At 30.1% G+C, this 14594-nt stretch overlaps 3 protein-coding genes across 5 annotated transcripts; 1 reads left to right on the top strand and 2 right to left on the bottom strand.

The window, feature by feature from the left end:
- Positions 1 to 59: 59 nt before the first annotated feature.
- Positions 60 to 4565, bottom strand: LOC137922223 (cell division cycle protein 23 homolog). The gene is made up of 7 exons (XM_068765164.1): positions 4030 to 4565; positions 3606 to 3954; positions 2681 to 2860; positions 2151 to 2315; positions 1529 to 1775; positions 1144 to 1330; positions 60 to 651 (listed from the first exon to the last, which is right to left on the bottom strand). Exons 1-7 carry the CDS (start codon positions 4453 to 4455, stop codon positions 421 to 423), a joined length of 1785 nt encoding a protein of 594 aa, XP_068621265.1. The 5' UTR covers positions 4456 to 4565; the 3' UTR covers positions 60 to 420.
- Positions 4566 to 5421: 856 nt separating this feature from the next.
- Positions 5422 to 8642, bottom strand: LOC137922258 (asparagine synthetase domain-containing protein CG17486). 2 transcript variants are annotated; one of them, XM_068765219.1, is made up of 8 exons: positions 8491 to 8642; positions 8151 to 8396; positions 7888 to 8062; positions 7550 to 7761; positions 6619 to 7025; positions 6163 to 6331; positions 5689 to 5930; positions 5422 to 5609 (listed from the first exon to the last, which is right to left on the bottom strand). In XM_068765219.1, exons 1-8 carry the CDS (start codon positions 8539 to 8541, stop codon positions 5423 to 5425), a joined length of 1689 nt encoding a protein of 562 aa, XP_068621320.1. In that variant the 5' UTR covers positions 8542 to 8642; the 3' UTR covers position 5422. The 2 variants fall into 2 exon arrangements, with proteins under 2 accessions (XP_068621320.1, XP_068621321.1); XM_068765220.1 differs by having other exon boundaries at positions 8505 to 8550.
- Positions 8643 to 9038: 396 nt separating this feature from the next.
- On the top strand, positions 9039 to 14350 carry Upf2 (UPF2 regulator of nonsense mediated mRNA decay). 2 transcript variants are annotated; one of them, XM_068764846.1, is made up of 10 exons: positions 9039 to 9858; positions 9977 to 10189; positions 10765 to 11016; positions 11252 to 11397; positions 11477 to 11771; positions 11885 to 12100; positions 12180 to 13226; positions 13304 to 13453; positions 13547 to 13692; positions 14089 to 14350. In XM_068764846.1, exons 1-10 carry the CDS (start codon positions 9157 to 9159, stop codon positions 14261 to 14263), a joined length of 3342 nt encoding a protein of 1113 aa, XP_068620947.1. In that variant the 5' UTR covers positions 9039 to 9156; the 3' UTR covers positions 14264 to 14350. The 2 variants fall into 2 exon arrangements, with proteins under 2 accessions (XP_068620947.1, XP_068620948.1); XM_068764847.1 differs by lacking the exon at positions 14089 to 14350 and having other exon boundaries at positions 13531 to 13620.
- The last annotated feature ends 244 nt before the right edge of the window (positions 14351 to 14594 follow it).

The following is a 14594-nucleotide window of genomic DNA, read 5'->3' as shown; positions in this document are numbered from 1 at the left end:
AAAGTTCTCAAGTTCTACTAGGCTATGAGTCATCAATCACATCCTCTAAGTCACCAGGTCGGCATATACGGCCACAGAATACCACAGGGGTTTAAAAATGTTAAGACAAGAATATGATTAAGTCTAGAATTAAATAACTCTGGACATAAGGTAAAAAACTAGTTTTTGATAACATTGTATTTATTAATATCATTGACAAGTTGACAAAATTTATTTGTCATGAGCAATAGTGGTTGATTTAAACACGAAAATGATTTTTTTATCTATATTTACTTAATTTATGTAAATTCTTACAGAGGAATAAGTGCATTATAATTCTAAATTCCACACTATGTACATACACTTGAAAAAGAGTTCCACTTAACCAGTTACTATAATCAAAAAGTCCATTCACATTTTACTCCTTTTTGATGTTGAACGTCATATCTTGTATTTGCTATTTTTTCTCGTAAACATTGGCGTGGAATATTTGTCAGGAGTTACAACTGGACTTTGAAATGGTGTTTTAGGAGTGTCATGAGTAATAGAAGCATTTGATATATTTTTTATAGCGTCTGGCAAATCCACTGGTAGATTTGCTGGTTGTGATGACGAAGCGGCTAATCGCTTTTCTGATATTGCCTTTAAAATATTTTTTCCTGCTTCTTTGGTCTAAAAACAGATATGTTAATTACTTAGTATGCAGAATACCAATCTAATAATATTTTTTTAAGATTTTAGATATTAAACATGTTTCAAATAATATTGTTGAGAAGTTGCATAGTTCGATGTATATTTATTTACCTAAAGGACGGATGCGTAATAAGAGTGGGAGGATGAACTAGACATGGTTATGCACAGGCAGAATACAACAAAATATTTATTTGTGTAAATCTCTGCAAGTAATTATGCAAGCAGCACAAGACTGGTCATTATCTCTGTCTATAGCGGGAAATCTATATGTTGCAATGGAAGATAATCAGCTGACATTAAGATGATGATGTAATTCATGAAAGCCGTCCTATGATTTTTTTGCAAAAAAAACTACACAATATCAATTAAAATATCCAATTTTTAGTTATATATAGTATAGAAATTTTAAATACTAAAAGATGACCATTATATACATTCTGAATATATATATATGTATATATTTTTACTTACACTTTCATATTCCAGGCATTTGTAAGCATAGTGAGCTGCATGGTCCAGTAAGCTAAAGCGTAAATAATATTGTGCCAAGTAACGTTGAGCTGCAGGTAGCTCTTTGCTTCCAGTATTTGCAGGTTCCTGACAAGCTGCAGTGTATGCTGCAGCCGCGCTGTTCGGCATGTTCGATTTTTCATACAATCTAAAATTTGTATTAATTAATCTTTTTGTGAAAAATATTAATATTTATATAAATAATTAATTATTCGAATTAAATACTACCCTACTAAAGGGAATATTATGTGTTATTATTTTTTTCTAAATCAATTACTGACTTTCTTAATGTTCTAATTGATTAACTATTTAATGCCATTTTTAACATAACCAAAAATGTTCTTACTTAGCCAATTTAAAGAGTGCCATTCCTTCAATATCCCCAGTGCTATGTGCCTTATAATAACATTTGAGTGCATTTGCAAACTTGTCCATTTTTTCATAAGCCTCTCCTAATGAAACTAACATTCTTGAATCATCTGGTTTCAATTGCGCTGCCCTTGAGTAGTAATAGATACAGTAACCATTTAGACCTAGAATTTCATAAGCTTGACCTAATCCATTCCAAGCCCTGTAATCATTTCTGTTGACATCTGAAAGCATCATAATTGTAACTAGAGTTGTGTATTTTTAATTACTATTATAACAGTCAATGAACTGAGAGAGTCAGCATATTAAATTTTTGGTTATAAAACAAAATTCTTGTTAGTCCAATTTTGAGCAGTGCACAAACAAAATAATTCAAAGCTTAAATAAATTCAGAAAATTGGAATTTTACAAAATTAATTAATCTATCTGATCTCTGGGCCCTGAGTTTTACTTGACCATGGCTATATATATTATATAAAGCTGTAAAGGTTTTAGCGCCATTCATTAAAATTATTTTCTTGCGGAATATTAATTTTAGCAAAAATATGTAAAATGATCTTCTAAAATCGATAAGTTTTTTTTAAAGGTGAAGCTGTTACCTATTGCTTGTCTATAGCATTGAATTGCAGCATTTGAATTTTGTAATTCAATAAATTCATGTCCCATTAATATCCAAGCTGAAAGGTATTGAGGATCCAAGGATAATGCTCTCTGGAAATACACAACTGCCTTTTGATGTTCGCTTCTTAGGCTGTAGTAATTACCTTGAAAAAATTTTTTTGTATTTATTATTTATGAGGAAAAATATTGTAAGACAACAATAATAATTAGTGAAAAATTGATTATTTTAAAATACTTATATCCATTGTGTCCTTGTATAGGAAAAGTTTAATTAATTTTTTTTACTATTTTGAAGATATGTATATGACAAGTTTTTTTTTAAATAATGTTTATGATGGTTTTGCTTAGTAAACATACACAATTCATGGACATGGCTAGAAAAATTACCCGTGAATCAAGAACATACATAAATAGAAACACATTTAAAATCTGTTCTAAGTAATCAAACCATCAACAGTAAAAAAGTGTATATTATATAATAATTTAAATTCAGCTATAAATAAGTTACCAATGACGCAACAAGTCTCAACTCTGTATTTGTCAATAGATACAGCTTTTTGTGCTAATTTTGCCAATTCCATGCGTTTTTCCTTCAGATACAGTAAGTGAGAATAGACATCCCAGTTATCCAACCGGTATGGATCATTTTGATAAAGTTCACCAAATAATGCTAAGGATGAATCAACATCTGAAAAAAGAATAAGACACAATTTAGTAGGATTTCAATCAATAGTCTTCAGTAAAAACCTACTGCACTTAAACTGGATATGAATGAGGTTGAGTGGCTTATCCATGTATTACTTTCCTCATTTTATATCCCCTATTTAAGTAGCGATGTTACAATTAACATAGCAGCCAACGAACACTAACTGCAAAGCAGTCCTACAAAGATCGGCAGGGTGACCGGATTTGTGCTGCCTACATATAGCATCTTCATACAATCTTATCAATATTAATAGTGAATATAAATTATGTAAATAAATTCTGGATACAGAAACAACACATTGCTTTGAGTTCTTGTAAGCTAACTCATAAAACAAAATGTATAAATTAGACCAATCCATAATGAAATATTTTTTAAGAAACACATAATAAAGATGTTTATTTATAATTTGTTATTCACCTGATTGTATTTTTAATACTATGGCACTTTAATTTTCCTTTAAAGTATATAAATCTTTCACCTTTAAATAATAACAGCTTTTAATTTTATGTTTTAGAGGAGTATTGATTGTTAGGAACAATCAATACTCCTACATGAGAAAGAAAATATATGTAATGTTGTCAATCTGTTATCAAACATTTAGGACATGGGCACTGAACTGTTGCAACACCACACAATTTGAATTAAAAAAAAAAACTGTCTCTGTAATAACAAATTTTAAGGATTTATTTATCAAATTTATTTTATATAGATTACAAATAGAAATTACCTCTCCTATCATGATGAGCAATTGCCATCTGAGCTGTAACATAAGTACTTTTTTCAAAGCCAGCATTTGCAAGACCCATATATGCCTCCAACGCCTGTTCAGACAGCTTCAACTCAACAAATGCATGAGCTGCAAAGAAATACATCATCCAGTGCTTTGGTAGTTGCAGGGAATCTAATGCCTCATATTCATTTGCTAGACCTGCCAGCTCTACCCAAGCTGCCCACAGAGTTGGTGCTGCATCCACTGCAGCTTGCAACACAGATACAGCTTGCTTCCTTAGATCTAGCTTTTTAAGAATAACTCCTTCCAAGTAAAGTAAATATCCATCTAAGTTATTACGATTAGCCTAAAAATGATAATATATATAAATACTTCTAACTTTGTATATATTACATACAAACAATAAAAATTATTACCATACCTTAAAAAAAGACAAAAGATCTAACAGCACTTGAGTTGATTCTGAATTGTCTGGTCCAATATCAGTAGCATTATCCAGTCTTTTTTTCTCACTGGACATGTATTGCGAATATCTATATAAAAATACGCATTTAGAACTTGAACAATTTTCTATAAAATGAGCAGCTCGATCATATTCCTGTGAATCAAAGTAACTTTTCGCTAATATGTAGCACTCGCGTTCATCGGGCAAAATACCGTCATCGTACGAACTGGGCTGCGTTTGATTAATTTTGTGATCTTTTAATGCGAAATTTAATTCAGCTAGCCATTTAACAGTTTGTGTTAGTCCCCGATCACTACATTCGCGAATACCATGTAAAATGTCCAATCTTATTTGATTCAGATCTATTTGAATATCATCTTTTGCATTTAAAAAAGGCTGCATAATGATTAACTATTAGTGAACAAAGATAATGAGTAATAAATTAAAATAAGCCTGATTATTTTATTTCACTATATATGTAATAAAATAGGACAACAATTAACGTCAGAAAATTCGAATTTATATAGTACACTAAAGCTAAGTTTATATTATTATATTGACTTGATTGTCAAACTGACATTTAATAATAAAGACATAACTGACAAATCTTAAATATAACACTTGCCATGTTTTTGCTACTGACAAAATGTAATGATTTTAAATAATTATAGTAGAAATTAAGTAATTTTATAATGGATCGGAGTACCTCACTTCCTACAATTCATGTCCTCAAGTGGGTGATAGGCTTTCTCAAATATTTTTTGGAGGGTAGTTTGACAATAAATTATTTCGTGAGAAGCACGGAAAACAATACTTTGTTTAAAAGCCATCACTAATACTTTTGATGGAAAGATTACATAATTTGCTATATGTTGAGATATAACATTTAATAGGAATAACAAAATAATAGCATTATGTACAACATACCTACTTGTTTTCAGTTGCTACGGCGGTAAAAATGATGCATAATTTACAAAATTTATGTGTTGACATATATTATGATTATGGCGTTCCGCAAATATGCATTCAAGGCTAGATGTATTCAAAATGACCAAAAGTAAATCTGCACGCATTTACGTTATAATAAGGCAACCCAAGTAATGGGAGAGCATATATGTAGTCTTATGAAGTATATGTATTTATAAAATACCTGACCACTTTTCCTTACTGTTATTTCATATTGATATAAACAAAATGAGTTTCTTTTTCAATACTCATTACTTTACTTCATTATTATATACTTCATTATTAATACACATTAACCATGACGTAAAAATAAATGCTAGAGGCCTTTAAGAATATTTTGATTGGCTGTATTTTTAAGAGAAATGAAAAACAAAATTTTACAAATTTAATATAATCCATATATTTAATGACAATTTAAAAAGTTTTTTGATAAATCCCCACCTTTTTCTTTCTTATTAGCTATTCTTGAACCAAATTGCAATGCTCGTTTAGGATATGTGACAACGTTTGTCAAACCTAAGTTAAGAGCTACAAGCCTCAACATGAGTTTATCTCCAATACCACAATCTAAAGATGTACTTGGGAAACATCTGGAACAATAAAATCTTCTCAAAATCTAATAAGACTACCTAAAACATTTACTTTTGTAACATTCTTATTTATACAAACCTTAACCACGGTTTTAAGCTCAAAACATAATTAGAAAAGTCTTCATCTAAGTATGGCATTCTTGGTTGTCTACCATGATCTGATATAACTCTATTATCACGAGAAAGATTTCTGAATGAAATCCTGTTCCAATCAAGTTGTAGCTCTCTAGCTAATCCAAGCCAACCCTGTCTTTGATATGCTTTTCTGTGCCTCAGATACCCTCCAAATAACTCATCGGCTCCAGATCCCAGAAGAACAACCTGTGCATTAGAACTGTGCATTAACATTATTGGTAAAATAAATTAAAATTTATAATTGACAAATACTATTCCAATGATCACTACTTAAATGAAATTCATAAGTTACTTTATTGACTATTCAGAACTGTCAACATTTTTACTTTAGCCTCAACTACTAGGAACTTTGTTTATATGAAACTTGTTTTACATGCTTATGAATATGTAACCATGTCCTAAATCATTTTAAACAAACCCTGCAAGGTGAAGTTTCAAATCCTTGTCCACTGGCTGCAAACCACAAAGCAGATCCCAAGCTTTCATCTAAGATGGTATTTCTTGGAAAAACTAGATCGGCTATAGTTGACTTTTGATATTTTTCTAATACATCTTTAGATACATTAACTTCTTTAAAAACCCAATTCCTGGAAAACATTTTTGCTGTAAAATTATTTACAAATATTTTAAGTCAGCAGAGATCTTTCTTGCAAATAAGTTTTTGGATAGATACTATTGCAGTGTTTATTTATCTACTGTTATTAAAAAGTTATATCAAACAAAACCATTACTGTAAGTTTAAACTAAGACTGTGTATAAGGTTTGCAAGAAAAAAATGCTTAAATACACATGTGTCTCTGCTACACTTAAGTAGCCAGGAAAAAACATTTAGTTTTAAAATGCAAATTTGGACACTATTATTTTAATAAATTACCTGGAGCTGCAGATGCTTTTGAGTTCCTCATAAGAATTTTTACCTGTTATTCTATCTGGTACATCATAACTTGATTTATTGTTAAGGCTAAATGCAACATTAATAAGATCAATTGGCTGACCTTTATCAACATATCTATCTGCTAATAAGGCCAGAATTGTACAATCTAAACCCCCAGAAAACAATATACCAACAGTGCAGTGTTTACATTCTGAAGTTTCATGTTTAATGCAATTCTTACATTTATTGGGCTGTTTTTCCAATCGGATTTTTACACTTTTTTCTAGTAACTTAGTAACACTTTGAACAGTTTGTTTTATTTTTGTATTTTCTGATATAGCTTTCATTAGTAAAATATTGTTATCAATTGTTTTAGCTGCTGTCTCTATTGCTTGGATAACTTCATCCTTAAACACACACAGTAAAAATCAATCTCTGTCCAGAACAAACCTTATCTTATTAGTGAAAAATAATTTTAAGCCTTATTGTCTATATATTATACACCAACTGGAACAGAAGTACTGGAAAGTATACAAACCTAACACACAGTACTGGTCCACTAGCAAAGATTTATAATAAAATTAACTCTCAACAATTAAAATAATATGTCATCTGTTGGTTGCTTTTGTTAGCATAAGAATGTAACTAATTGTAATATTATTTAAAATGGAGAATTGATATTTGTACACCGTTTCTTACTGATATAAGAGCATTACAGTTTTAAATAGGTTTTACAGTTATTAATGAATAGGTAAACTCAGGTTAAAACAGTCCTTTAAGAAATCTATGGGGAAGACCATACTCAGCGATGGTTTTCCTATGGCTGTAATGATGAATGATGAAGTCAGTTATTTTAACCAAGGGTTAAAGCAAAACTGAAAGAAGAAGGTCACTAACAAATAATTTCTTATTATAGTAATATTTCTTTTACCTCATCATTAAAATCAGTAGTTAACTCATATTCAAATGGATATTGATCATCTGGCAAGTTTTGTTGCTTTTGGATGTCATGAATCCAATCTTCTAAAGTACACAGACTTTTTTTCTCTGTATTTTTCCATGGATACAAAGTAATTTGCGATGTTTTCAAATTAAGTTTAACAATATTTGCAGCAGGTATTTCTATGCAGTTGTAATTTCTTCCTGAAACAAATTTTAAATATTTAAATTTATAAATATGATGTTGTGAATGTTAGAGTTTTGAATGACATTAACCAAAACATAAGTGATATTGACTAGCATTATAATAATTTTACTAACAATTATTACCCAATACACTGCTTATTATTACTGAGTCTTCTGTCTTGTGGAACAATAGAGAACTCCTACCAATTCGATCTCTAGTAAAATACAAGTCATTCTTTGTTTTATCAAAATAAATTAAACTAAATGGGCCTTTCAACAATTTCAACTGATCTATTATTTGATTTTCTGAATGTACTTCCTGAAATGTAAAAGGATCATTAACTTTTCTCAAAAAACATCAACAACATTTTTCAAAAATTTAAAAAGGTATTAATTTTACTACACACCTCATTACTAAGTTTATTCATAATTAATTTGGTATCATTAATATTTCTCTCCCAATCATAATCAAAAATATCTCCATTAAAGAGTAAAACACCTCGATCATTCTCTAATGGTTGCTCGACAGGATTTGGACCTTGCATCCACAACACAGAACCACATAAAAAGAGTTTCAGTTCACCCATATCTAGTTCAACCTCTTTAACACAATCTGGTCCTCGATTTTTTATACGATTTAACACCTCTGTACCCTTTGAATAATCAAATATATTATTGTTATTAACAAGACAAAATAAAAATTCGTTAGCAAATTCATGTAATAAACAAATTAATTTAATTTCTTACTATAAGTGTATTACGTTCTGAACGTCGGACTTCACATATTATTCCGCACATGATACTTAATATATATATATTATCTCTAGACTCAACCGATGTCTAATCTTACTAATTTAATACATGGATTTTGATTGAGGCGGTAAAAACGATATACATAGTAAAACCACAAAACTTTTAGTTTATGAATGACAGTCGAAACATTTTTAGAAAAGGTTGTTTATGAAGTTTTCGTTAATGGCAAAGAATATTAACAAAAGCATATAAAATATTTAAAATAGTTCTTTTCTTGATCAAAATTCTTGTTTTACGCATATAATCATAAGTAAATATAAATATTTAATTTCTTAGGAACTATATAATTTATGTGTTAATTTATCACATGTTAGCGTCATCAAAATATTAAAAGGATTTTTAAGTGGAATGACAAAGTAAAAAAAAAAAAAATATTTTCTTATACTTATTTTATTATACCTGAATTATTAACACGTTTCATATATTTTAATATAGGAAAGCATGCAAATGTAATTTTGACAGTCGAGTGTCATAAAGTTTGTACTAACTACATATATGATTATGATTCCTCAGAATTTTAATGTGACTGTTTTGACTTTATTCCAATAAACACGGTGTTATTGCTTTTTCTATTGTGATAGTAAAGATTAACATTACATTATGTTGACGACCGACCAAAACGATGAAAAAAATGATGACCAATCCGAGGAACTACAATCTGAGAATACTGAAGAAAGTGAAAAACTTGCAGTAGCAGAATACATCAGTAATCTTGAATCTAGAATAAAGTGTAAACATGAGATGAGAAATGAGAACTTAAATTGCGTACGGCCTCCGGAAAATCATTTTTCTAAGTTAGATTCCGGTTTGAAAAAGAACACAACATTTGTTAAGAAATTGAAATCTTTCAGTGCTACTCAGATTGACGTTCTTCTTAAAGATTTTAGCTCACTAAATCTTACTAAGTATATATCAGAGGTTGCTGCTGCTATTACTGAAGCTAAATTAAAAATGTCTGATATCTCTGCTGCTATTAGTTTATGTTCTGCTCTCCACCGCACTTATGCCGATTTTTCAGCAAACCTCTTTGAAAATTGGCAAAAGATTCTTTCTTTTAAACCCACTGACAAAATAACAAATTCTTCTAAACTGAGAGTAGATTTAAGATTTTATGCAGAATTAGTTGCTGTTGGAATATTCACAAATAAAACTGGTTTACCTTTACTGGGAAATGTTTTAACTGTTCTAATTAATATGGATAGGGAAGACCATAATAATATTTCAATACTTCTTTCCTTCTGTAAACACTGTGGTGAAGATTATGCAGGTCTTGTTCCAAAAAAAATTAAGGACTTAGCAGAGGTAATATGTATAAAAAAATGATTTCATGATTTGTGTTTATTTAATAATAGACAATATTTTTTGAGTTTGTATGTAGGTTTGTACTAAATGTCTACATGTAATATTTCATTTTTTACAGAAATATAGTATTACCATCCCACGAAATACATTTCTACCAGCAGAGAAGCAGAGTGTTGTGAGAACACTTCTGAAAGATTATTTCTTATCACTTACCAAGCATCTACTTGGTGAAAGAGCACAACTTCAAGCATTGCATCAGGCAAACCAAAGGACATTGCACACAAGAGGTGAATTATCACAAGAAAGGAAAGATCAGCTAGAACAACATCAGGTTATATTTTTGATATATGACCATATGTATACAGTAACTACAGTTAATGATAATGTAGAATGTAGAAAATGGTTAATATTTTTTTTTATTTATAGAACACTTTTAAAATTTAGCTTGTTCTGGTTTTCAATAAAAAGTCTAGAAATTTGCTTTGTGATACAGTTCCAAATATGAAAAAATAGTTTTTGTGAGAATTAAGAGCCTCTTTTGTCTCTTTGCATATCTGAACTAGTGTTGTGGATGGCAGCTGAGCTTTTGCAAGCAAAGATTGTCTGTCTATGTTGTCTTATTCTTCACTATTGATAGCAGATAAATTTTTGTAGACCTCTAAAAAGTGTGAACTCCCATTTATTTGTCATGCCAATATAGACCCATTAATCTCCCGATGACTTTGGGTCCAACTGTACCATTTTGCTAACCATGGATGTAGACTATACCATTCGCATTTAACTACTAATTACAGTATATCTTAGTGTTAAAGGAATTACATTATATACCTTTTTTTTCACAATTAATTTGTAATAATTTTTTTACTTTAATAAATTTATGGAATTTTTTTAACTTATAATTTGCAGGCAACATATGATAAATTATTAGCTGGAGCACAAAATTTTGCCGAAGTACTTGGAGAAGAATTGGGAGAGGCTGGAGAGCCTCCAACATTATCTCTAACTGTAATTGAAACTCAAGGTACAGTAACTATAGGAGGAAATGAAGAGATTACAATGCAAGCTGGTACTGATCCATGGCAAGATGAAGATACCAGAACCTTCTATACTAGTTTACCAGATTTAAAAGTTTTTATGCCTAATTACCAATTAAAAGAGGTATGTTATAAATTCGTTTACATATTGACACTATTGAATATCCATTTTTTTATAATTGTACTGAGCAGTTATAACTGATTGTGTTCATACAAGTATACCATTGAAAGATATTTTTGACATCTCAAAACTTTACATAGAGCTGGTTACTCTATATGGAGCAATGTAATTTATTAGAAATAATAATTATGTATATAGTTATATTTATATACATAGTGTGGGATATATAAATTTGTAGACAGTAAAGAGCAAAGCAGAAACAGTTACAGAAGAGATGTTGGATGAAGACTTAAAAGAAGATGAACTAAGTGATAATGAAGAACTACCCCCAACTGTGCCTGATGTTGAACAGGAAGAATCCCAACCAGCCAATGTTTCAAATAAGTTTGTATATTGTAAAACTAATAATAAATCTAAATTAGATTTCAAATAGTTTTAATCAATAAAATTTATCTACTTACAGATATGCATTAGATGCCTTTGTTAATGAACTACCAAATTGTATAAACAGAGAACTGATAGACAATGCTGCAGTAGATTTTGTAATGAATCTCAACACAAAGAACAACAGAAAAAAGCTAACAAGAGTTTTGTTTAGCGTGGCCAGAACAAGGCTTGATTTATTGCCTTTCTATTCAAGATTTGCTGCTATATTATATCCAGTTCTACCTGATGTATGTGTTGACCTGTGTCAAATGTTGAAGCAGGACTTTAAATATCATGTCCGTAAAAAAGATCAAATTAACATAGAATCAAAGGTAGGATTACTGCATAAATCCAGTAATAAGGATTTAAATTTTGTGGTATATTCATAATTCATTATTTTCTATGGATGTTTATTACAATAAAATATTGATATTTTTATTTATAGATAAAAGTGGTTAGATTCATTGGAGAGTTAGTCAAATTTGGTCTTTATTCAAAAATGGAGGCTCTGTACTGTTTAAAAGTACTTCTGCATGATTTTAAACACCATCACATTGAAATGGCATGCAATCTTTTGGAAACATGTGGTAGATATCTGTACTGTAATCCTGATACTCATCAAAGGACTATGATATACCTACAACAAATGATGAGGAAAAAGGTGAGTGTAGTAAATTGGTTAAAAAAGTTTTGTTGATGTTTGTAAAGTTTATCTTAATTATTTTCCAAAATTTCCTCAGACAGTTTCAGCTTTAGATTCTCGGTATGTGACACAAATTGAAAATGCATTTTACTATGTTTGTCCACCTGAAGCACCAGCACAACCCAAAGAAGAAGAACCACCAATGCATCAGTTCATAAGAAAGATTTTACATGAAGATTTGCAAAAAAGTAATGAAGAAAAAATCCTCAGACTAATGAGAAAGCTTAATTGGGATGACCCTGAGGTAGCTGCTGTAGCTATACAACATTTGGCTGGTGGATGGAGAGTTAGAGCCAGTGCAAGACGAGCACTAGCTCGATTGACTGCAGAGCTGGCAATTTGGCAAGAAGTTGTAGCCCCCGCAGTAGTTGACACAATTCTTGAAGAAATCCGTCTTACAATGGAAGATCCACATCCTAGATATAATCAAAGAAGAATAGCTACTGTGAGATATCTAGGAGAGTTGTACAATTACAAATTACTAGATTCTAGAGATGTTTTCACTGTTTTGTACTCTTTTATTACATTTGGTGTGACTAATGACCATAGTAATGTATCTCCGCTAGACCCACCTGATAATGTGTTCAGAATAAGGCTAGTTTGTGCTTTACTTGAGACATGTGGTGCATACTTTAATAGTGGATCTAGTAAAAAAAGATTGGATTATTTCTTAGTATTTTTCCAGAATTACTACTGGTATAAATATACTGATCCATGTTGGACTGAAATAAACAAGTTTCCTATATATGTTAAGTACATATATCAAGAATGTTTGACAACATTAAGACCAAAATTAAATCTATTTACAAGTTCACAGCAATGTAAGGATGCTATAGAAGATCTAAGGCAAACACTTTATCCAGAGCTTGGAGAAGAAGAGCAAAATGATAATGATGACCAAGGAGAGGATAGTATTAATGATGGACTGGATACAATTATGGAAACTGACGATGAAACAGATAATCCACAACTTCCGGAGGAAAGTTCAGATGAAGACCCAGTTACGGATAATGCAGGCAATGATGTGAATGATGTACAAAGTGATGACCTAGTTTTAGAACATAGACGTCCATTATCAAAACCAGTAAGTTGAATCCCAATTATAATTTAATTGTTCAAGCAGTTGATAATTATTACTACAAATATAAAAAAATATTTAAGGTTGAGGATGTGGAATTTGAAAGTGCTTTTGAAAAGATGGTGATGGAAAATATAGCAGAAAGACAGCGAGAAAATCGACCACAACAAAGAGATATTGCAGTCCCTATGACATGTAGACAGACTACAAAGAAAACTTATGAACAGCTTTTAGTAAGTAATCTTAGTATTAAAAATACAAATTAAGAAATCTCTACTTAAATAATATTATACTGTGAGTAAACATCAAGTTTTGTCTATACACAGCAAGGTAAAGAAGGGGTGGAGTTTGTTTTGATGGTTAGAAAAGGGACTAAACCACAATATAAATCATTTAATGCACCGCCAGAACTTGCCAGTAATTTGCAACAACAAGCGCTGGCTGACAAGCAGGAAATGGAGAGGATGAAACGGTAATGTTTATCAATCATTGTAGATTATAAAAATTTAATATAATTAGTTTTGTCTGTGGCATTTACAACCATGTATGAATAATAAGACATCTATTATAAGCTGTTAGATTCCTTAATATTTAAAATCATTAATAATCTACTTCTTTTTCATAATATTTTTGAACTAAAAAAATACTTGTATTTTAGAAATTTATTAGGGGTATCAAGGGTAAAACAACATAAGAGGTGATAAAATAAAAAAAATAGTGATATCAAATATTTAAAAAATAGACAAAAATTTCAAAGGTGAAATTATTTTTAAAACAAGTTAATAGCCCAGCCAAACTTCCACATATTAGGACATTGACCAACTTTCAGATTTTATTAAGTAATATTTTTATGCTTTTTACTATTTAGGTTAACCTTGAACATTTCTGAAAGACAAGAAGAAGAAGAATATAGTGCAGAAAGTGGGGGAGGATCTGGTGGAAGCGGTAATCCAAACAGAGGACAGCATGTTCGACAAAAATATCAACATCCAAAAGGTGCACCTGATGCTGATTTAATATTTGGGCCCAAAAAATTTAAATGAATCATCATTATTACATTTAAAAGAAAAATACCAGGCTTATTTTAAGTGCCTCATATACTACCATTTATATATGCTCATTAAATAATAAAGAAATATTAAAATGCAACATAGTATTGTTATTTTACAATTCTGTATGAATCATAATGTATACATATGTATATATAAATATATATATATTTATATATATATATTTATTTTGTTGTAAATTATGACACGTATACAATATATTATGATATATAAGTATCATATTTGTCGGCACCCTGCTGCCTCCAATCAGCAAAAACTGTAAAAGGCCACTAAATGATATTTCCTCAAATGAAAATAATAACAC

The sequence above is a fragment of the Battus philenor genome, unplaced genomic scaffold (genome assembly GCF_028537555.1).
Source record: "Battus philenor isolate CCGP_79_NKW_IND1 unplaced genomic scaffold, ilBatPhil1.0.hap1 SCAF_2, whole genome shotgun sequence".
In the NCBI taxonomy this organism is placed as follows: domain Eukaryota; kingdom Metazoa; phylum Arthropoda; class Insecta; order Lepidoptera; family Papilionidae; genus Battus; species Battus philenor.
The sequence above is the reverse complement of the archived record's forward strand: the minus strand, read 5'-3'. Positions and strand labels throughout refer to the sequence as shown.

Bases quoted from the DNA above. Each gene is read 5' to 3' on its own strand.
- LOC137922223 (XM_068765164.1), bottom strand. From the start codon at position 4,455: ATGCAGCCTTTTTTAAATGCAAAAGATGATATTCAAATAGATCTGAAT. The intron at 1,331-1,528 runs GTAAGAACATTT...TACAAATTTTAG, and splicing joins GCACTCTTTAAATTGGCTAA to ATTGTATGAAAAATCGAACA. The intron at 652-1,143 runs GTAAGTAAAAAT...ATCTGTTTTTAG, and splicing joins AATGCCTGGAATATGAAAGT to ACCAAAGAAGCAGGAAAAAA.
- LOC137922258 (XM_068765219.1), bottom strand. From the start codon at position 8,541: ATGTGCGGAATAATATGTGAAGTCCGACGTTCAGAACGTAATACACTT. The intron at 8,063-8,150 runs GTGTGTAGTAAA...TTTACATTTCAG, and splicing joins TGAATAAACTTAGTAATGAG to GAAGTACATTCAGAAAATCA. The intron at 7,026-7,549 runs GTAAAAGAAATA...TGTGTGTTTAAG, and splicing joins CTACTGATTTTAATGATGAG to GATGAAGTTATCCAAGCAAT.
- Upf2 (XM_068764846.1), top strand. From the start codon at position 9,157: ATGTTGACGACCGACCAAAACGATGAAAAAAATGATGACCAATCCGAG. The intron at 10,190-10,764 runs GTTATATTTTTG...TATAATTTGCAG, and splicing joins ATCAGCTAGAACAACATCAG to GCAACATATGATAAATTATT. The intron at 11,398-11,476 runs GTTTGTATATTG...ATCTACTTACAG, and splicing joins CCAGCCAATGTTTCAAATAA to ATATGCATTAGATGCCTTTG.